The sequence below is a fragment of the Emys orbicularis genome, chromosome 16, assembly GCF_028017835.1.
Source record: "Emys orbicularis isolate rEmyOrb1 chromosome 16, rEmyOrb1.hap1, whole genome shotgun sequence".
In the NCBI taxonomy this organism is placed as follows: domain Eukaryota; kingdom Metazoa; phylum Chordata; order Testudines; family Emydidae; genus Emys; species Emys orbicularis.
In genome coordinates, this window is record NC_088698.1 from 12,971,987 (window position 1) to 12,994,414 (window position 22,428).

At 51.3% G+C, this 22,428-nt stretch overlaps 1 protein-coding gene across 1 annotated transcript in view; it reads right to left on the bottom strand.

Moving 5' to 3' along the window:
• Nucleotides 1-1,662: 1,662 nt before the first annotated feature.
• Nucleotides 1,663-22,428, bottom strand: part of LRRC75B (leucine rich repeat containing 75B) — a 33,398-nt gene continuing 12,632 nt past the window's right edge. Inside the window, exons 3-4 of the mRNA XM_065417965.1 lie at nt 19,715-19,827; nt 1,663-2,194 (exon numbers count right to left, since the gene is read on the bottom strand). Of these exons, the coding sequence (XP_065274037.1) occupies nt 1,663-2,194; nt 19,715-19,827 (645 nt within the window). The remainder of the gene's footprint in view (nt 2,195-19,714; nt 19,828-22,428) is intronic.

Genomic DNA, 22,428 nt, shown 5'->3' on the forward strand with positions numbered 1-22,428 from the left:
AACGAGCTGGTATCAACAGCCCTGATAGACTCCCCTTAGCCTGCTTTAAGGACATAGGTACAAAATCTAAGAGATCATTAGATTCTGGTTACCCTTCTGGGTGATGGGCATGAAGTCCCTACACTTGGATGCCTATGACTACTTTTGAGGTTTATGAGAAAATTGGTTGACTCACAAATGATGCTGAGTTAAAGTAAACTGGCGTACACAAGCTGAAAGGCCATTCAAGGTCTATGAAAGATGAGCTTGTAGATTAGTTCCATGATGTTAACAGAGGTGGTGTTGTCTAGTGGTTCAGACAAGAGACTGGCATCTTGCACAATGGGGCCCTAGTCCTGATTAGGGAACCTGGGTTCTCCCATAGTATGAACCAAAGTGCTGCAGTGTGCTAAGAGAATTGCACTGGTGCTGTTCATGTAAGCAGTGCCCACCAGGGCCTCTCTTGCACTGCCTGGGCATTGTGCCAGGATCACTGGGCTATATTTTGCAGCCAGCGCACTGCTAGCTAGAGGCACAAATAACCCAGATGCTCACACGCGGCGTTCGTGCTTTACTCTCATGTCCAAGAGAACCGTTTATTGTGTTCACATACAGCATGGCAACGTGGAAAACACTGGGAATCTTGCATCGCTGGTTGGGTTTCCTGGATGGTGTTAGTAATGGTGACTCGACTGTTCCCATCATATCTATAGTATTAGGAACCCTGGCTACAGATGGTCAGATGCACGGCATGTCTAACAAGGAGCAATCCAAAGTTCTGCTGCAGTTTGGGCCGGGCCCAGCGGCTTTGCCACATCTCGCCCCCTAGCCCCCACCATAATGGACTTTTCCGCGAGCTTCCCCCCACACACACACACTCCTGTCTTTTGGTTTTGATTTGTTGGTTTTGTACAAAGCACAGTTTGTAAAACTGATCATGTTAATCCACAAGGAATGGCTATTCCCTCCCCTTGTCCCCCGCCCCTCCCAATCAACACCCCCACCACACTTCCACCAATGCACACACATACCCTGCCCCTAAATATCCTGACACTGCAATTCCATGTCACGTGTCCTCCCCGGCCTGCACACTCTGTTGGGCCTCTGATTGCAATTCCCTTTGTTTGGACATTAATACAAATCACACAATGAAAAAAACATATTGAGCCAGGCTCAAGGGGAAGACACGCTCTGCTGGGCTCTGACTCCAGTCTCTGATGCATTCAACAAAGCCCGACAGACCCTCGACCCTTGGGGCAGCTCCCACCTCACAACTCCAGGTCTCAGGCCCCAACAATGACAGGACAAGGAGGAAAAGGAAGAAAGGAAATAACCTAGGAGGAGACATTGCTTTTTGTTTAGGTTTTTCCTCCCCCACCACTCCCCTCAATAGCCTCTGGGGAATATGCCGAATCCTACAGCTCAGTTCCCATCTTCAAATGAGATCCTGCTCCGAGGCCAGGTTCGCTGTGAGTATCCGCTTCCTATTTGGAATGGGGGTGATAGGTTTGGCAGTGGGGGAGGGGGAGGCAGGCTTTCACTGAGAACACGGCAAGTCTGGGATGTCAGTGAAGGCAAGAGAAGCGCCAAAGGAAGCCGGTGAAGCTGGCCTTCTGCATTGTGTTTGTACTCCGCGCTCTCCTTGCCACGGCATCAGTCCGACAGCTAAGGTCTGCTGCTGAATCACCTTTCGCAGCACTGTTGGGGGAAGTCACATGGGGTGTCCTTGTCTTCAGCCACACACCCCTCCTCCTCCTGGTAGCTGGCCTCGTGTCCACCGGACAACTCGGCGTCACAGTCGAGGGACTCGTAGATGGTGGGCAGCGTGGTCTGCTGGCTGAGGCGCTTGCGCAGGCCCACCAGCAAAGGCTGTGGCATGGAGGAGACGTCCACATTGTTGCCGAGGTCTATCCAGGCCAAGCACGGGAACTTGTTCATGTCCTTCATGGTGTCCGTCAGCTCCTTCGTGGTGGCTCGGGTCAGCCGGTTGCCGTTGAGGGAAAGGTGAGTGAGATTGGGCAGCGCCCAGAAGAAGGGCAGGAGCAGGCGCACCATGTCGTCGGTCATCTCGGTAAAGCTCAGGTCCACCGCAGTGAGGTTGTTCCCGTTGTTCTGTAGGTAATAGGCCATGCGGTGGACATCCCGCATGGTCAGGGGAATCCCTGATAAATCCATGGAGTCCTGGCTCAGCTTCTTCTGCAGGCTGGTCTTCAGGCTAAGGAGAGGGAGCTCGTTAGAAATATGGACACGGAGGGGAGGGAGCTTGGAAACTGAACCCAAGTAACATTTCCTTGGACAGAACTTCCCTTACTAAATATGTTGCTCTCATGCATTTCCTCTTGGCCAGTCCTAGCCACAGGCTTGCTGGGCCACTGCACAGAGCTCCGTGGGGATGCTGGGCCACTGCACAGAGCTCCGTGGGGATGCTGGGGTGGGTGGGTTTTGGCTGGGGGGGAGGATGTCCAATAATCAGGTTCTAAAGTGACTTGCATCTCGGATTCTGCTTTACAAAAGCACATTAGACATAACCGTGGTGACAACCCTTAACAAATGGACAGGTCTGCACTGCTCTGCGTCTGTGGGTTTGCTGGGTCCCTAATCAAGTGCAAAGGGCTCCCAAGCCTCAGGGCTGTCCTTGGAGTCACCTGCTGTGGAGCAATTTCCCCACTGTAGGGATGGATCTAACTTGGAGCACACGAGTAGCACCGCTGAAGTCAACGGAACTATTCGCATGCTTCATAGGCACCTTGCTGAATTGGGGCCTAAGAATAAGCAAACCATTTCTAGTGCCGCCCCTCTGCAAGCCTGTTCTCAGAGCCCATGCACACCTCGTTGCAAAGCTGTTCAGAGGACGCAATGGGGATGCAGAGAAATGCAACCCGCAGGAGGCAGGACCGCCACAGTGTTCTCGGAGCTAGCAGTAATCCTTAGGCTGTCACACCAGCTCTATAGCCCTGCTCCATAGTCCAGAGCTGATGCTGTTATCCCATGTGCTTCAGTCTATAACAATCCCCCATGAGCAGATATATATAAATGTGCATTAATGGCTACGTAACACCCAAAGGGCACACGGGACTCTGGGATACTCTCTGATGCGTCACAGAAATATGAGCTGGAAAAGGCCTGCCAGGACGCCCCATCCGTCTCCCTGCCCATGAAAAATTAGTCCCTACTCGACACTTACTCGTGTTTGTCTGGTCTAGTTTTAAATGACTGTGCACTTCCCTGGGAAACTCTCCCCCACTAAGGCCTACTATGGAAAGCTGTGATCTGAAATGTCAAACGCCTGCTGTGCTGACTCAGTAATAATAATAATCTTACATTCAAGTGGCGCCGCTCAGCCTGAAAGATCCCGAAGTGCCTTACACACTATATTGTGTGGCCCTGGTTACATGCTGTGCGACTCCCTTGGTTGTGCAGTAGGTTTGCAGAGGGTATGTATGAGGGCTGACTGTGTGTCTACTCCCATAGATTATACACACACACACACACCCCCAGAGACCCAGTACTCCATGGCCTGACGGTGACTTGTGACGGCATTTGCACTTGTGCAAAGAGGGTGTCAAACCTACCATATCACAGCGCTCTGCTTGCTTGACCCAGTGCGGGTATGTGACACCCGCTTCGTACAGGATCAATGACTACGAGGTACCAGGCCATGAAGAATCAGGAGCACAAATTGCAGGGCCCCTTTATGGAAATGCAGCTGCCATTGAACTAATGGTAGGAATTCAGATGGGCAGTGCATAATCCTCCGCATTGGGGTTTGGCCAGGTCCCTGGGGTAAGCCTCCTACTCTGCTAAAAACTGCCAGGTGAGATTTAAAACCCCCTCCCCCCCCCCAAGTGGGTGCGATCCTGGTTTTACAGCTCTCCTGACAGAATCACATTTGTTTAGTCCGTCACTGACAATGCCGTATAAGATTGGCAAAGGTAGGAAAATGCTCTTCCCATTCAGAGGATCTGATCTGGCCTGGGGATGCTGTGTAAAATCTCAAACACAGAGGAGGATGAGGCATTTACTGACGTTCTTTAAGTCCTTCAGCAATGCTGGGTATTTGGCTGAGCAGCAGATTTAAATGTTTGCCCGAAGTGATCATCAGACGCAGGCTAGGGCCAAGCACACTGAGCTGTCGGGGGGGGGGGGGGGGGGGGGCGGAGGAATGCACCAGGGCCAAACCGGAGGGAAATATCTCTTGGACGTGCTGGATTATCGGGTCGCATGGGAAGAGCGCAGTTCCCAGGCTCAATGGGTTGGATGGGGAGAGGCACCAATTACACTGGGCTGGAGAGAAGTGATAACATGATTGATGGGGCTTGATTCTCTGGTGTAAATTGTGAGTGGCTCCAGTGGTGTAAAATGGGGGTCAGTGAGGGCAGAAGAAGAGGGTATAATTTAAGAACTAGATATTCTGTGAGGAGCTCGGACGGGCCAGGCTTCGGCTTCCCCTTCCCCTCTTGCACAGAGTCGTGCATCAGACATCCATTACAACCCCGGTGACTCCCTCGGTGCAAACTGCAGCAATAAGTCACGGATCCCACTCTGCCTGGAGCAGGTACCTTCTGTCTCGCCCCAGCAACAAGCCAAGACCCAGAGGAGGCTTTAGCAAGCAGATAAATTATCTTCCCAGAATTGACTCTCCAGCCAGGGCTGCTGCTGGCTGAATTCACTTAAGCCATCCTCCCTCAGTCCCTCCCAGCCTACAGCTCTTCCCCGTCTGCGTGAGTCTCCTTCTCTCGCCCGCAGTGCCTGCCTGCGTCTTTCACGGTGGCGCTGAGTTTCCTTGCTTCATCCCTCTGGATTTCAGAGGCTTCAAAGGTGCATCTGCTCCCTCCCCCCACCCCTTTTTCTGTGTTGGAGTCTCCTTGTTTGCTTTAAACGGTGCAGTGGAAGTGCAGCTAGAGGCGTGTGCTTGAGCTGCTGCTGACACAGCTCTCACCATACCCAGCTGTTTTAACAGGTGCTTGGCTACGTGCCAGGCATGGAGCGCTCTCTCCCAGGGCCAGACCTGGAACTCCTTGACCGTGAGGAGCACAGAGTGACCTGCTCACAGGTGTCTCTTCCCCACCTGCCCCGTCCTGAGAGACCATGGAAAAAAGCTGGTTTACACCAGTCGGTTCTGGGCTTGGCTCCAGTTTTGCTCATGCACTCTCCCTTGCTGTGATTTCTGGAGAGTAGAATCCTGACACCCCTGCTATAACGCAGAGGGTGCGTCAGAGCCCAGCCACAGCCCTGCGTTCACCTCGGGCTTTGCATCGTAATGCCCAGACCGAGCCCAGAATGCTCCTCTCCTTGTACAGCCGAAGAGAAAAATACCAGGTTATTCCCAGAGAAATGGGGCCTCTATTATCTCCTAACTTCTTAGTAACAATGGCCTGAAAATTGCAACCCCTGAAAGCTTTTTGTGAGACAGAATAGGTGCATAATCACCACGCTTTCCATTCCCACAGCACAGCGCTTTGGCAATGGTAGGCCAGGTCCTCCGCTGGCGTCGATTGACTTAGCTCGAGTGAAGTCAATAGGCCCCTTCGCACCAGCGGAGGATCTGCCCCATTAATACAGAGATGGAGCACGCGCTTGTGATCTCTGCAGCAGGCTGGGTGTGAAAAAACTCGCCCTCCCTCCTTTCCCAGCTGTGGAGCGGCTCCCTTGGGGGCAAAGACTGCTGGAACTGTGCACCTATTGGCCACCCTGCTCCCCCAGCAATCCCTCCCCTGTGCCTAGGCCTGGGTTGCATGACCCTGGCACGGCTCCCAAAATCTTGCAGAGAAAACTCACACTCCCCTGAGCAAGGAACACAGGCAAGAATGATCAGCTGCCTGGGCAGGAGAAATCAAAATGCCTTCTGCCCTCAGTGGCCGAGAGCGGGCCTGGGTAGGTGATGGCGACACGCTTGCCAGTCTGACAAGCACCATCCAAGCCACTGTGCCCTTATATGTCTCTTCTCCACTGTGAGTGGCCTGGCTCTCCCCAGGAGCCCATTCAGAATCCTGGCAAAGCCCATCCCACAATCCCTGGGGTCTCACTCCCTGGGAAGGCCCAAACCTGTTCCCACTGAAATCAGGGGCGGTTCAGTCAAGGGGAGCAGGCCCTTCATATTGTTCCATTAATGGGGGCTGCTGGTCCACAGCCACCTCCCACCCCACAACCTCTGTATTGGGCACTGGTGCGACCGCTGCTGGAATACTGTGTCCAGGCATGATGCCCACGCTTCAAGAAGGATGCTGATAAACTGGAGAGGGCTCAGAGAAGAATCAGGAGAATGATTATCACTACAAGGACGTTTTCTAATCATGTCGAGTCAAGTAGCTCAATCAATTTAGCTTAACAAACAGAAGGTTGAGGGGTGACTTGACTACAGTCTATAAGTACCCACAAGAGGAACAAATATTTAATAATGGGCTCTTCAGTCTAGCAGAGGAAGGTCTAACACCATTCAATGGTTGGAAGTTGAAGCGAGACACATTCAGCCTGGCAATAAGGTATAAATTTGTAATGGTGAGCGTAATTCACCAGTGGAACAATTTACCAAGGGTCCTGGTGGACTCTCCGTCACTGAGCATTTTAAAATCAAGATTGGACGTTTTCTTAAGAGATCTGCTCTAGGAGTCATTGAGGGGCAGTTCTCGGGCCTGAGTTCTACAGGGGCTCAGACTAGATGATCACAATGGTCCCTTCTGGCCTTAGACTCTATGAATCTAAAACTGTCCCACCCACAAGATGACTGGTGCTGAGCTCGCGTTTCAGCTTGCGTTTCCCAAATGTCTCCCTGGGCCCTGTCCCCCCCGCAGCACTGCAAACCTGGCTGTTTGAAACTCCCATCGCCCCAGGCACCTAGCTTGATGCCTTAGGAACCCAGGTTCCCAGGACCAAGTGTAAACATCCTCCCTGCGATGTATGTTGCCTTCCCCTCGGACAGGAAAACGGCACACTGGCCAATAGGGGACGAAGCAGCATGCTGGGCGTGCCAGCTCCTGGGCATCGATGCGCTCTGGGGGAGGCAGCCAGTCGCGGTGGAAAGAATGCTACAAGAGACAGGCTTCAGCATTCCCCCTTCCTCCCCCTGGATAACAAACAGCCTCTCTGCACACTGCCTCAGTCAGCGCTCCGGCTTCCTGGAAACTGGTGCTTAACTAATGTAGGAAGCTTAGCAGCTGTCGATGAAAGAATCAGCCAACAAGTAATTAAGTCTTGTCTACCAGGAATCAGCAGAACCCTGTCTCTGGGACCCGGCCCACTTCCCCTCAGCCTCGCAACGCTTTGGGTCTATGAGATTGGCTTGGCTCCTTTCCATCAGCGCTGAGTCCCACCACTGGCCCCTGCTCAACTCTCCTCTCTCGTCAGCTGCACGCTTTGGCAGGCACCGTGCAATGCTGCAGCGGCTCGGCTGCACGGTCACAATGTGAGGATTACAGAGAAGCCCTTTCCCACAGCTGCGAGGGCTCAGAAGGGCTTGTTTCGTTGGCGCTGACTTTGCCTGGCTGAGGGCTGCGCTGGTAGCTTGCCAGAAGCCTGAGGCTCACCCCGGGTCCGTATAAACTGGAGCACGCTGCAACCCGAGAGGTGGCCAGTGGAGAAGGCAGGCCCCAGCATGCAGTTTCAGCCCACCTGACCTGTGTTGGGGACACCAGCCTTTCTGCTAAGGGGGGTCTGCACAGGATTTCATGTGGCTCCCTAACTGACGCACGGGCTGCATTGCTGAGTGACATAGGCCATGCCCATCCCCCCTCAGCTTTCCCAGATGGACAGAGACTGTTGATAGAAGCCAGGTCTAACCATACACACCTCCAAATCCATACGCTGCTTGGGCTTCTCAATCCCTTTGTCCTGCTGAGCCAGTCCCAGCTCCCGGCGCAGCCCCTGCCAGCTGTGATTTCAGCTGCCAGAGGCCCCCGCTGCCTGGCTCCCTGGCTAATTACCAGCCTGCTCCCTTTTTGCCTTTTATGTTTTTGTCCCCTGTATCCACAGCGTAAACATTTCACAATATTTCCCTGTGCTGCTGCCTCCCGTCAGCACACAGCCGCCCTTGGTAACGGGAGCCGCTGCCACAGGCTAATTAGCTGAGAAGCGCGTGGTTTTGGCAGCTCCTCTGCACGCGGAGCCCAACCAAAGACCCATATGAACTACTCCTCTGATTCCAGGCATGGTTCAGGGGAAGGACGGGGCCCTTTTCAGTCGCCTCGTTAGCATAATCTGCCTCCCTGGGTTCCCAGGCGCTGCCCCGTGGGCAGTTCTGTAGCTGCATAGGCCAGGCACCAAAAGGATATGAAAATGAGCAGAACTAACCCAACTGCAGCTCCGCGGGCTGGCGTGTCTCTTCCGTGGCTGGGCCCTGCTTTCCCCAGCTCGCTATCGGCGCACGAGAAGAGGCAGCATTTAGCCCTCACCATCCACCTTGGCCCCATTTCCAGCCCAATGCCCAGCCGGATTCCATCAAGCAATTACCTTCCAGCTGCTCTACCTGGCCCTGGGGAGAGCCGTGCAATCCTGGCTGCAGGATGAGGCTGGGGAGCACAAAGGTGGACTTCTGCCCTACCTTCCCGCCCCGCATCGCTCCTTTGGTACTGCCTGGGGTTTGGCAGTAGCCAATGCCCCAGCCCTGAACCTTTCCCCCTTGGCCCTCCTTGGCTTTTCACTGCCCTTGCCGACTGAGAGAGGCGGGATCTGTGAGCCAGGACCATTCCTCCTCCTGGCTCTGCCACCAACTCACTCTATGACCTAGGGCAAGTCCCTTCCCCTCATTGTCCGAGTCTCCCCTGGGGGATAATGACACCGACCCCACAAGGACGCTGCATGGATCCTTGGTCACGTAAGAGCTTTGAGGATGCAATTCCCTGACTGATTCCCTCTTCCGCCTGGCACCCCACTCCCCACCCTTTAACAACTGGCCCTTTGGCTACTCCCCCGCTTTCTTTGCCCCCATGGCAATTTTTGAGACTTATCTTTGTCTGTTGATCCCTGCCAGGGTATTTTGTCAGGAGCACAATGAACGTAACCTGCCACTAGCCACAGCCCCTCTCAACCCGCCCGGTAAATGCTTTCCCTGGTGCATTTTGTGTGAGACTCTAGTGATCCCGGGTGTCAGTGTTCACAGGCGAGATTCCCCCAAGCCTTGTGCCCTAGTCACAGGGGGCAGCTGGAATTTGGGACTCTTCTGTGCTTTAAGGTGGAGGGTCAACCCCTGTCCTCACCCTGCCCTGCAGCAGCAAATGCTGCCTCTTCCCATCAGCCCCTCTCCACCTTGCTTTGGGCTGGCTGACGTCCGGGCCCATGGGAGACCGAGTATCTGGAGGAATAAGCCCAGGGCTGGGCGTCAGGAAGGCCTGTATTCCCATCCTGCCTCTGCCACCGAATGGCTGGGTGGCTTTGGAAAACTGACTTCAATTCCCCATCTATAAAAGAGGGATACTGATCATTCTTTTCCCTGCTGCAGAGGGATGTAGTGAGGATGCTTTAGTTAATATTCACATAGCACTGTGTAAGTGTTACGATCGGCCAGAACTGTCATCCAGGGCACTGAGTGATGCTCTTGGAAAAACACAAAGATCTGAAGCCCCTATGAGCTGTTTACTTGCCTCACCCTTCCAGAATCTCTCTCTCTCTCTTTCTCTTTCTAAAGCGCTTCTAATACTGCAGCATCTGGGCACTGCAGAATGATTACAGAGAAAGAGTGAGATGTATCCAGAAGGGACAGTCAATTCTCCATCCGACGCTGGTTTAGCAGAAGTGGTTCAGCATGAAGAGTCCTCTAGTGGGTGCTCAAGGTACAATAACCAAGAGGAAGGAGCCAGGCTGCATTTTCAAATACTGATGCACTGCGCAGTTGTGCACATGCAAAAGCAAATAGCCACATCTGCAAAAATGCATCTGCACTCGCAGAACCAGAAAGTGTGCGTGCAAATACCCGTGTGTTCACAATTACCCATTCTGCAAGTGCAAATTCTTACTGGCATGCACCACTCCCTGCCTTGTCACTTGCTTATTTTATGGATTAATTTAGTCCTTCACATTCCTGAAAGCAAGACACAGCCAGAACCGTCCAGAGCTGGGAATCAAGCAGATGGCTGCTACGCAAGCTTCCCTTGCACAACTCTGCCAAGGCAGCTCAACCTTAACTTTCAGCTTCTCTCTTACGTTCCTGGGCTCCCATTCCGCTCTGCCCACGCACATCGGGCTGCGGTTCCTGCAAAGTGCTGCCAGTGAAGTGCACTCCTGAGCTGGAGCACCTCAGCTATTGGAGATGCACTGGGGGAAGAGCACTGGAATATGTGGGCAGGTGGCTGTTCCAGCCCCACACCCCTCCTAACCCAGACTGCATGGTGCTTCTAAATTAACAAAGCCTTGAAACCTCTGAAAACAGTAATGAATAACATGAGAAAATTCCACATCTGTCAAACTGCTCTCTCGGTGGCGCTCTTATCACCCAACATCCCCCGGTACAAACCTCCGGGAGAAAAATAATTTCGTGATCTATTGCTCTTCTTACCATAACTTTCAATTTAACCACCAACGGAAGCTAGAGTTACACAATGCCCTTGAATATATTACTCGCACTCAGTGCTAGTGATAACATAGGCTGTACAAACACGTTGCTATGGAGGGATTTGTACTGGGTTATAGCACGTCCCATTCTTCGGCGGTTGAGCTGAGCTGTCTCGTTGTGGTTCGGTAAGGCCGGGCTTTTCCCTGGTGGTGAAATCTAGTGCTGCAGAATCTAAGCTTTCCGTTAAAAACAGCAGCAACCTTCCAAAGGCTCTAACGCTCATGGTGGCAAAGAGACACCTTCAAAATGTGACTCTGATGTAAACTGATGCAGTGCTGTCTGGAAGTTGGGGAGAAGTGCGAACCAGACAATAGGTCTGGGAGACGTATGAACAATCCCATGAAATTGCTAGGATTTTGCCACTCTGAAGCCTAATGATGACAATTCAAATGTGAACAGTGGTAACGATTTCACTGCGGATTAAGGCATGGAAGAAAGCAGAGGGACACTCATGTTACAAAGCTCTACACCAGCTGTTGTGAGTTGGAACTCAAACTGATGTCATGGGTGGGGGGTGGACCCTGGAAGAGTACCACCACCCCCAGTGTGACCCCTGATATTCTTCATGTACTAAAAGCATAATAATAATAATTGGAACACTTACTGGGCCTGGATCTCACCTCCCGTATACCAGCTATATGCCATGCCATTGATGGCAGTGGAATTACTCCTGATTTACACCCGCATGAGTGAAAGCAGCATTAAGGCCGTTACCTTGCAGTGAAGCAAATCTGGCTAAACATGAGATGGGCAGGATCACATGTCATGACTACTCTCTCAGCTGGGTGAAACGGCACAGGCCCATGTGCTGCTAACCATTCCCTGAGTCGGGCAGGCTGCCACCCGCCGCAGCAAGTGTCTATGTCCCACTGGAGTGGGAGGTGGGGACCTTCACCCAGCAATTTCCATAACTGCTTCACCAAGCACATAACCAAGATGTGACACATGACATGAAGAATGGGCGGGGCATCCCCCATGGTGTCATACAGATATCAGCTGCTGCTGAGAGGCCTTTGGACTGAAGTGAGCACTCCGCTTCTGTGTTTCTCTATTTACTATGCCGCTGGCTAGGGGAGCGCAACAGGTAAAGCCATGGGTGCTGCTCTGTGCGCTGACCACGCCCACTGACTCAGGGTCAGCTAGCGCATTACAAGCACTGTCCGTTAGCTGACCTCTAGATGACAGAGCAGTGCCATTGCATTTAATTATCTACGTTAGCACCTATGGCTATGCAGGATTTCACAGCAATGCCTTAGAAGAGAAGGCATTTACCCCACAGAGCAGAGCACTGTGTCCATCCATTGTATGGCCCACAGCACGTTGGCTCATGGCTAGGGCCTACCAAATTCACGGTCCATTTTGGTCAATTTCACAGTTATAAGATTTTTTAAATTGTAAACTTCATGATTTCAGCAATTTAACTCTGAAATTTCAGGGTGCTGTATTCGTAGGGGTGCTGCCCCAAAAGGAGTTGTGGGGGGTCACAAGGTTATTATAGGGGGTGGGGGTGGTACTGCTACCCTTACTTCTGTGCTGCTGCTGGCGACAGCGCTGCCTTCAGAGCTGGGCAGCTGGAGAGTGGCAGCTGCTGGCCGGGATCCCAGCTCTGAAGGCAGAGCCGCCGCCAGCAGCAGCACAGAAGGAAGGATGGCCTGGTATGGTATTGCCACCCTTACTTCTGCGCTGCTGCCTGGAGAGCTGGGCCCTTGGTCAGCAGCCGCCACTTTCCGGCCACCCAGCTCTGCAGGCAGCAGTAAGGGCTGCATGGCATGGTATTGCCACCCTTGTGCGCTGCTGCTGGCGGGGCGCTGCCTTCAGAGCTGGGCGCCTGGCCAACAGCCGTCGCTCTTCAGCCGCCCCGATCCCCCCTAAAATAACTGTGACCCCCCTGAAACTCTCTTTTGGGTCAGGACTCCCACTTTGAGAAACACTGGTCTCCCCCATGAAATCTGTGTAGTACAGGGTAAAAGCACACAAAAGACCAGATTTCACAGTCCGTGACATGTTTTTCATGGCCGTGAATTTGGTAGGACCCTACTCATAGCTACAGCTCATGTTTGACCAGCTGAGTGTGCTTTATGTCATATGTCACAACATGGGGCTCCTACGGGAGTCAATGGGAGCTTTGCCTTTGACTTCACTGGGAGCAGGATTTGGTCCTTAAGGAAGGTGAAGTCCAGACTGAGAAACGTAAAGCTCCGACGCTCCTTGCATGACAGAGGTACTTTACTAACATAGTGTGTTAGCATAAGTATTTCACTGGGTTTTACAACGGCATGCTTGATAGCCTGGGTAACGTCTCACTGTTCCTGCGAGGTAGAAGTCTGATCCATACAAAGGAGGATTAAACACTCCCAGCCTTGCTGTACTGAAATGGTCTAAAAAGATACTTCCCCGTTACCTTTGGATTTCCTGGTAGTTCAGTGTGTGATTTACTGGGCAGTTTGGAGTGTTTGAGGACAGGACTGTAGCTGGTTCCATTCCGACCCATTGGTTTTCTCCTGGAGATGAAAGGCTGGTGCATGGACCCCCTGGAATGTGGCAACCTCCATTTCATTTCCCCTCCCCCCACATAACTATATTGCCATAACAGCCCAAACATAATTAATACCTGGCAGATGCTCCCAGTTCTCTCCATGGCAGGGCTTGTTAATGATCTTCCGGGCCCATCTGACTTGCTGCCAGAAAGCGGAAATCGCATTTCAGAAGAGAACGGGGTGTTCTGCGTCTGCTCCATGACAACCAGCAGCCAAAGAGGGCAGGGGACGGGGAAGGCAAGAGGAGAGCTCATCCCTGAATGTGCTTTCCCTGCCCTGATCTTTCCCAGCTGCCCTGGGATCTGCCTTTGAACTTGATTCAATAGAAGCTGACACTTCCCCCATTTTGTTCAGTGCATCCATATGGTAGGAAGGGCTTATGGCACCAGGAATACACTGCAGAGGGGCAGATTCTGCACTGAGGGGGTGACAACGCTACCAGCAGCATGAGGGAGGGAGTGGAGCATTAGGTAGGGTTTTACATGCACTCTGCACAGCTGGAAATGACCAGGCAATGGGGAACCAGGCCCGAGGTCTGAAAGGGAAGTGGGTATTTAAGTCTCCTGCTCCTGGCAGTGTCTGTTTTACTGCAGTGAGCTCGGACCCCAGCTCCAGGGGAGCCTGCTGGCACAGTCTGCAAACCGGTTTCTATCCAGCGTCAACACCAGTTTAAACACCTGAAGTAAAAGATCCCTGTTTGAGAGTCAGTCAGTTATTTCATGCCTCCTGGCTTGGCCCAGAGGCTGGAGAGCCTGGAGCTAAGTCAGCCCTGATTACAGGATGAGCCCCACCTGAGAGGAATCAGATGAGTGCAGTATGCAAGGAGCAGGAAGTTGCAGTGAAGGGAGTAAGCTCAGGATGCTGTAGCAGAGTCTGTAGGGCATGAGGAAAGCTCTTTAGGCAGGGAGGCCTGTGAGAAGGAAGAAAAAACTTGGGTGGTGTGGACTTGTGAATGGACTTTGGCTTGGGTTTTATTTACAGTTTATTTGATATTAATAAGTCTAGTCCCCAAAAAGGGGTCTCTCTTGACCAAGAAAAAACTGTAAGTTTATTTGAAAAAACCAGGTGTTTATTTGAACAGCCCAAGAGAGGAAACTGAGGCAGACTGCCTCTCATGTGGCCCTAAGCCATGAGGGGATGCATAGGAGGCAACCAGCCTGGTTAAAACTGGTGTAGCCAGCAGGATCCTCCTGGGCCCCTCCCATCAAGGAGAGAAACTGAAGGTGTGGGACACGTTGAATGGAAGAAGTCGTTTGTTGGCAGACCAGCAGCAATGGATGCAGGCAGTTCCTCAGCAGGAGCAGAAGGCACAGTGAGCCATGCAGCAGAAGGTACAGATGGTGGGGCTTGGGGCCCAGATGCCTGGGAGGGCAGGGACCTGGAGTAAGGGTCCACCCAAGTGTTTTAGAGGTGGAAAGGCCGGGCATGTTAAGAGGGCCTGCCCCTTGAATATTGAGGTCTGTGGGGAGGGAGAAGCCCTGCAAACTGAGAGGGCGAGTCCAAGAGGAACAGTCTGTGTGTTTCCAGAAGGGTGTTGGCCCTGGCTGCTGGAGGTGAGGGAAACAAGTGAGGTGGTGCTGGCCACAGCGATCCCTACTGTGACTGAGCGGAGGAAGGAAACAAAGCCCCCGTTGGCTGTTGGGAAAACATGACCCCAATGTGGGGTGGTGACAGAATGGCAGAGTTGTGTTCGTGTTCGGGAGAGGGGGCCAACGCTGAGGCTGCAGGGAAAGTGGACATTGCAGCCAGGGCAGCACCTCTTACAATGAAAGTGCAGGTTCAATAGCAAGGATTTTTAAGGCGTCTGTAAACTCAAGGGTCATGGCCTCTGGTTGGAGACTTGTAAATATAGTGCCTATATTTAAGAAGCGGGAGGGAGGGAAGTGAGCTAGGAAACTACAGGCCTGTTAGTTTGACCTCAGTTGTATGCAAGGTCCTGGAACAAATTCTGAAAGAGCAAAGAGTTAAGGACATAGAGGTAAATAGTAATTGGGATAAAATACAACATGGTTTTACCAAAGGTAGAACGTGCCAAACCAAGCTGATCTTTCTTTGAGATGATAACTGCATTTCTAGACAAAGGAAACGCAGTAGATCTAATTTACCTGGATTTCTGTAAGGCATTTAATACAGTTCCGCATGGGATATTATTAGTTAAATTAGAGACGATGGGGGATTAACATGAGCCTTGAAAGGTGGGTAAGGACCAGGTTAAAGGGGAGACAACAGTGGGTCATACTGAAAGGTGAACTGTCAGGTTGGAGGGCGCTCACTAGTGGAGTTCCTCAAGGATCGGTCTTGGGACCAATCTGATTTAAAACTTTCATTAGTGACCTTGATGCACAAAGTGTGTGAGCTAATAAAATGTATGGATGACACAAAGTTGAGAGGTATTGCCAATACGGAGGAGGACCAGAACATCATGCATGAAGATTTAGATGACCTTGAAAACTGGAGTAATAGAAATGGGATGAAATGTAATAGTGCAAAGTGTAAGGTCATACATTGACCTCTTGTTGTTAGAGACTAACAACAAGAATTTTTGCTTTAAGCTGGAGACATATCAGTTGGAAACAAGAGGTGAGGAGAAAGGCCGGGGTATTGGTCAGTCACAGGATGACTATGAGCCGCCAATGTGATGCATTAGCCTTTTTCATGGCTGCAATCCTAGGATGCATCAGGGAAGTGCTATCACCATTATACAAGGCACTGGTGAGACCTCATCTGGAATACTGTGTGTAATTCTGATCTTCCAGTTTGAATTCATCCTTCTTAGACATGGAACAGGTGCAGAGAAGGGCTACTAGAATGATCAGAAGAATGGAGAGGGGACTCAAAGAGCTTGGCTTGTTTATCCTAACCAAATGAAGGCTAAGGGGAGATATGATTGCCCTCTATAAACACATCAGAGGGATAAACACCAAGAAGGGAGAGGAGTTATTTAAGTTAAGGGCCAATGTTGGCCCATGAACAAATGGATATAAACTGGCCATAAATATGTTGTTAAGCTTGAAATTAGATGAAGGTTTTTTAACCATCAGAGGAGTCAAGTTCTGGTACAGCCTTCCAAGGGGAGATGTGGGGACAAAAAAAATTTTTAACTTATTTCAAGACTGAGCTTCATAAGTTCATGGAGTGGGTGGTATGATGAGATTGGCTATAATGGCATATGGCCCATCCGTGACTACTATTAGCAAATATCTCCATTGGCTAGAGCTGGCACACTAGATGCGGAGGGCTCTGAGTTGCTACAGAGAACTCTTTCCCAGGTGTCTGGCTGGTGGGGGTCTCCCACAAGCTCAGGGTCTAATTGATCACCATATTTTGGGTCATGAAGGAATTTCCCCCTAGGTCAGGGTGGCAGAGACCTGGGGGGTGGGTGTTGCCCTCCTCTACAGCTGGAGCATGGGTCACTTGCTGGTGTGAACTGGAGTAAATGGTGGATTCTCTGTAACTTGAAGTCTTTTAAATCAAGATATGAGGACTTCCGTAACTCAGCTGGAGGTTCTGGGTCTATGACAGGAGTGGGTGAGTGAGGTTCTGTGGCTGTGCTGTGCAGGTTGTCCGATTAGATGATTGTGATGGTCCCTTCTGGCCTTAAAGTCTGAGTCTGTGCAATGCAGAGCTGACAGGAGGGGCTAGAGAAAGTCTGACCTCTCCGGCAGAGAAGCCAACAGAAATTGGCTGCATTGGAAGAAGCCAAGGAGCTGGCCCTGAAGGGAAAAGAGCGAATTTGAAGGAGAGCGAGAGGGTTTGCAGATGGAACAGTCCGGCAAGCTGTGAAGACCTCAGTAATTAGGGAAGAAAAGAAGAAAAATTCCCTCAAGTAGAAGTTGCCCTGGGGTGGGCAAGGTTTTCAGTGCGGGGTGGGGTATGTAACAGGGTGGCTTACTCCAGGGCTGGCTTAGCTCTATGCTCTCTAGCCAATGATTACAGGATGAGCCCCACCTGAAGGGAATTGGGTGATTCCAGTATCAAAGGAGCAGGAAGTTGCAGTGAGGAGGGAGAGGGACGGGGCTGCGCTGAGGCTCGGGAAGCTGTAGCAGAGTCTCCAGGCAGGGTGGCCTGGGAGGATGAAGAGAAATCTTGGGTTCTGTGCACTTCTGAATGGACTTTGTTTTGGGGTTTGAAGTTATTGTCAGTGTATTTTGTATTAATAAGCCCGGTCTCCCAGGAGGGGTGTATTTCGCCTAAGGAAAAAAAAATGAAGTGAACTTTATTTGAGTAATCTGGAGGGGAAACTGAGGAAGGCTGCCTGTAGTGTGACCCTAACACCTCCTAGCTATACCTGATTGCAAGGTAGCGCTGCCCATTTCGGACCTACATACATTTCCCTCCATCATACACAATCTAGCTGTTGTCTCATTGCTTATTCCTGTGTGTTACTGACCACAGAAGTGCTGCAGCTGGAAATGGAGGCTGTGGAAAACGTCAAGGCCTGCAGCTGTGCTTGGGCTTGGATCCTCCAGGTGACCATGCCTCTTGGGAGATTTTAAAGCCCCGTTTACAGCTGTTGTTGTTGTTGTTGTTGTTGTTCTAATCTCAAACCTCGGTTGTATGTAACTGCAGACTTATACAAGATTCATAGCCCCTGCTCTGTTCGTCCTGTGCTGTGATGCTGTATCGGATGGGATGGTGCATTTTCCCAGTTATAATCCTTGTAGAATTCCAACAGAGCCGAATCAAGTGCTGATGTTGGAGTCTAACGAGGAAACAGCTTCACTGTGTCTCAAAACTGGGGCTCAGGGGAGGTTTCACACTGATATGTAGAACCAGGCCAGACACACCAGGTTCAGATTCCTCTCCAAAGTTCTTTTTTTGCACTGGAATCTGGCCAGTCTGCCCCTCCATAGGCCCCTCCAACTCCACCTGACCCATAACAGCCCCCCTTGGCACCTTCACTGACCTTTAGGTCTCTTCGGGGTAATGGCAGTGGCCTGCTACTCAGAAGTGGTTTGGGGAGACAGCTAGCCTCCTCCCTCCCCCTCTACCTCTTCAGGTGGTTCCCCAATTCCAAGACCATGCATATATCTTCTGTAGTCTTTCAGTGCAGACACTCACTACCGTGCCAAGGGGTGTTCTTCCATTTGTGTAGGTCATCCACCTCCCCGAGCGGCTGTAGCTAGGCTGACGGAAGAATTCTTCCATCAAACCTAGCCCCGTCTACACTGGGGGTTAGGTTGGCAGAGCTACATCTCAGGGGTGTGGATTTTTCATACCCCTGAGCAAGACAGCTATGCTGATGGTAAACTTTCAGTGTATACCAGCCCCCAGTTTGCTGTGAACTAAATGTTAGGCTAAAAACCACAACCGCGTCAAAAAGTGGGGTTTCCATGTTTAACTCTGGTTCTTCACGTTAAACTACAACGGGTAACTGAAAGCTGCCATTTAGTGCTCCGTAGTGGGATATATTTTTCATTCACCATTATTTGTGTCAATGTTTCAGAGTTTGGAAAATCAAACATCTTTCCTAAATTGAGGTCAACTTAGCCCTGTCTTTTGACTAGTGCTGAAGTCACTTGGTGCCATGCGAATGTGGCAGAAGCCAGCCCAGGCTCCTTTTATTTATTTCTGTCTTTTCCTCAGCATCCCGAATGATTGCTATCAGGACATTAGGCATGGCTCTGGCAACAGGGTGAGCAGTGAAGTGGTGGGTTCTCTTAACGTCTGGAGACAAACCTTATCGGGTTAGGAAAGCTCCCAGGAGCCTCGAGATGTTACTAGGATAGGGAGCCCTTTACGGTGAAGCTGTTGGTTTAAATTCTGCCTGGAACAGCTGTAGCTAGAAGTTGTTGCTGTCTGATGGCTTTTTGGTGGCCCATGTGAAATGAGTTTGGTGGTGTTAGTCCCCTTCCCCAAGTGTAAGTGTCCACAGCATGTCTCAGACACCTGTTCCCTGGCATCAGTGCTTAGATACCAATGGGAGCAGACTCCTTTAGAAATACTGAGAGAGATCACACAAGTCCACTACCAAAAAATGGCATTACCTGGCTACCCTGTCTCAGCAGAGCACTAGAAGCTGGTCTTGGAAAGTCATGTGCAGTCCCAACAGGGTGCCATGGTTACTCCGTGGCAGACTGTGTAAATCGAGAGTAACTTTACTGAAATGGATGGAGTTGCAGAGGGGTAAAGCTACTGTAACCAAGATCAGAATCGGAATAGCTTGCGGCCAGCTATTCCTGAGCTGCAGTGCAGCGGAGGATGTCAGTCCCCAGGGCTGCCCGTCTCGCACCTTCCACCAACACCGAATTCATGCCAAGTTACAGTCCCGGAGCTTTCACACACACCCATCCTCCAGGAAGCGTTGTCTGTATTGCAGGCACTCAGGAGTTATTGGATGGAATTCCCCCTGGGCGGCTGTGGGAACTTTAAGGCCTAAGGGGCCGTAAAGAAATAACAACAAATGAAGCCTGCGAGGTCATCATAAATTGACCATGAACAATTTGTCTGAGGTACCTTTAGGAGATCCAAATCAAATGAAGCATTCAGTAGCCACCCAAGTGTTTTCAATGTGGTTTTTCTCTTGGCTCGTGAGGGTGCAGAGAGGGCTGGGCTAGCACACACCATGGCAGTGAACAGAGGCCTTTCCCAGCTGGTTGTGACCGAGCAGATCCCCTCCTAACCTCCCCTTCCCTTTCCCAGCTGAGTTGCTCACCATGCTTGGGACTTCCTGCGGGGCATGCCGTGCCTATGCCACGTGGAGTGAGGGCTCAAGTGGTAAATCAGCTGCCTGCAGATCCTGTCCGCGGACTTCCAGGGGTCGTATTCCTGGAAACAAAGGGACAGCTCAGCCTCCTGCTCCGCGACTCTGGTGCATCCTGGAAACACTCCTGGGCCACCAGGAGAACGCGGAACCTTTAGAGAGCCTCCGAGAGGACAGATGGGATGGGGAGGTGAGATAGAGACAGGAACAGGAGAGAGGGGTAAAAGCAAAGATGGGGCAGTGGACTGGGGCAATAGGAGGTGAGGTAACGGGCAGGGGAAAGGGAGTGGGAAACAGAAGAGTGAAAGGAGGAATGTAAAAGGGGGAAGCAAAGGGAAGGGGAAAGAGCACTAGTGATAGGAACTCCAGAGCTGGTAGTTCGGCTTAGGAAAGGGAACGCCCCCGCCCCACCCTCAAATCTGGAGAGAAGGCTTGTGGCTCCTCCCCTCAGGTCAGGCTTGAGACCACTGTAAACTCTCTCTGCAGTGCCTCAGGGGTGCCTATGGTTCCCTACAGCACATGGCCCGGGGGAGCGGGGCTGGGAGTCACCCTCTTGTCAGGGGCTTCCTGCCCAGCAGGGATCTGTTTTAACGCTCTGATAGATAGTTCCTGCTCTGGCTGTGGAGTGTGGGTGGGTATTTATATTTTTCCCCTGGGCGTGCTCTGGGATGGGGGGATTGTTGGATTTTGCCCTCTTCAGACTGGGAGGGAAACGTAGCAACTTAACTACAGCTCTATACGTGAAGCCTTCTCGTCCCTTGCCATCCATGGAAAATATTTGCGCCTTCAAACACTGCACAGGCTAGAAGATCTGGAATTGAACAGCTCTGGAATCCAGCCAGTTCCCTGCTCCCAGGTCATCCTGCATCACTGGCTTGTCCCACCCCCACTTTAACATTGCACCTGAAAACGTGCAAAAACGTACACAAAGTTCAGGCTAAAGACTTACTAGGAGACGATAAAATCCCATTCCCCGGTCACATCATTCACTGTAGCCCTCCAAGGGTCTCCATCTCGAACATGCCACAGCATATGATATTACTCACACCAGAAAAACAGCATATGCTACTGGCTACACAATATAGTTAAAACTATAAATGGGCAAGCTCAGTCTCCATTTACGGAACCCCGCAACAGCTTATGATCAACATGTTTCAGGGCAACAAACGGAACTCTATATTAACTTATTCTTCCACTCCACCACCCGCTGAGAAAGCATACAGAGCTGTGACGTCACTGAATGGGCCGTGGGAATGGAACTCTGCAATCGGCACAATACATCCAACAGCACGGATCCATGGCGGAGCAGAGCAATGGGGAGATGGTCAGGCTGGGGGGATGGAAAATGGTTTTTCAACTAAATGGAAACTTTCACCAGATAAATTCCCTTTTCATTGAAAACTTGGAGGCTTTATAGAAGAGCCCAAAAATTTCCATTTTTGACAACCAAAAAATGAAAAACATTGGTTTTCCTGTTGCCGAAATTGGGGAAACTTTTTTCAGGTTTTGGTTGCCCAAAACCCCCACAATTTTGGTGTTTGGGATTTTCTGTGAAAACATGACAAATTTCAAAGAAAACTGTTTTCCTGACCTGTTCCAGGGAGTATAACTTGGGGCCGGGGTGGGGAAAGGCATTAGCCGAGCTCCCCTGTGGAGACACTTTCAAAATGTAACTCTTTTTGAACGTGTTTTATTCTTTCTTTTTGTATAAGAAGCCATCCTAGAGCGCAGAGTCTCACACTAAGCCCTTTGTGATGGGATGAACCATTCTGAGACTTGAGCAGCGTGTGGAGAGGGATTCTTAGCAAGGGCTTTTCAGAATGAAATCTGTGAAGAACCCCTGCCCAAGACGGTCCATCCCGACAGGCTGAGTGCTCCAGGGGAAGGGATTGCTTACGATCTCTGTGAGTACTGGATACCCATGGTGGAACGCCATGGTGATTAGATTGTAAGGCCCAAATTTGTAACGGCATGTGGAAGTTTCTCTGCTCAGTGTCTGCAAGGCCCAAATGACGTAGATGGCGAACTCCCCTTTTGAGAAGTGATTCAGGGCTTTGAAAGTCAATGGGACTCAGGCTTCTATGAGACTGAGGCTTGGTCTACACTATCAGTTTATGGTGGGATAACTATGTTCCTCAGGGGTGTGGAAAATCCACACCCCTGACCAACCTAGTTATACTTCCCTAGCCCCCCATGTATACAGCATTGTCAACGGGAGGGCTTCTCCTGTCAACATAGCTACTGCCTCTCATGGAGGCGGAGTCCCTCCGCCGATGGGAGCAGCTCTCCCGTTGGCATAGACGGCATCTTCCCTAAATGCTACAGCTGCACCACTGCAGCACTGTAAGCGTAGACAAGCCCTTAGGCTCCTAAGTTACTTAGGCCTTGCCATGCTGAGCAGAGCAACACCTAAATAAATTAAAAATCTGGGCCCAAGCTCCTCAGAGCGAGGATCTTGCCTTATTTTCCTGTCTCTAGAGCAGTGGTTCCCAAACTTGTTCCGCCGCTTGTGCAGGGAAAGCCCCTGGCGGGCCGGGCCGGTTTGTTTACCTGCCGCGTCCGCAGGTTCGGCCAATCGCGTCTCCCAGTGGCCGTGGTTCGCTGCTCCAGGCCAATGGGAGCTGCTGGAAGCGGCGTGGGCCGAAGGACATACTGGCCGCCGCTTC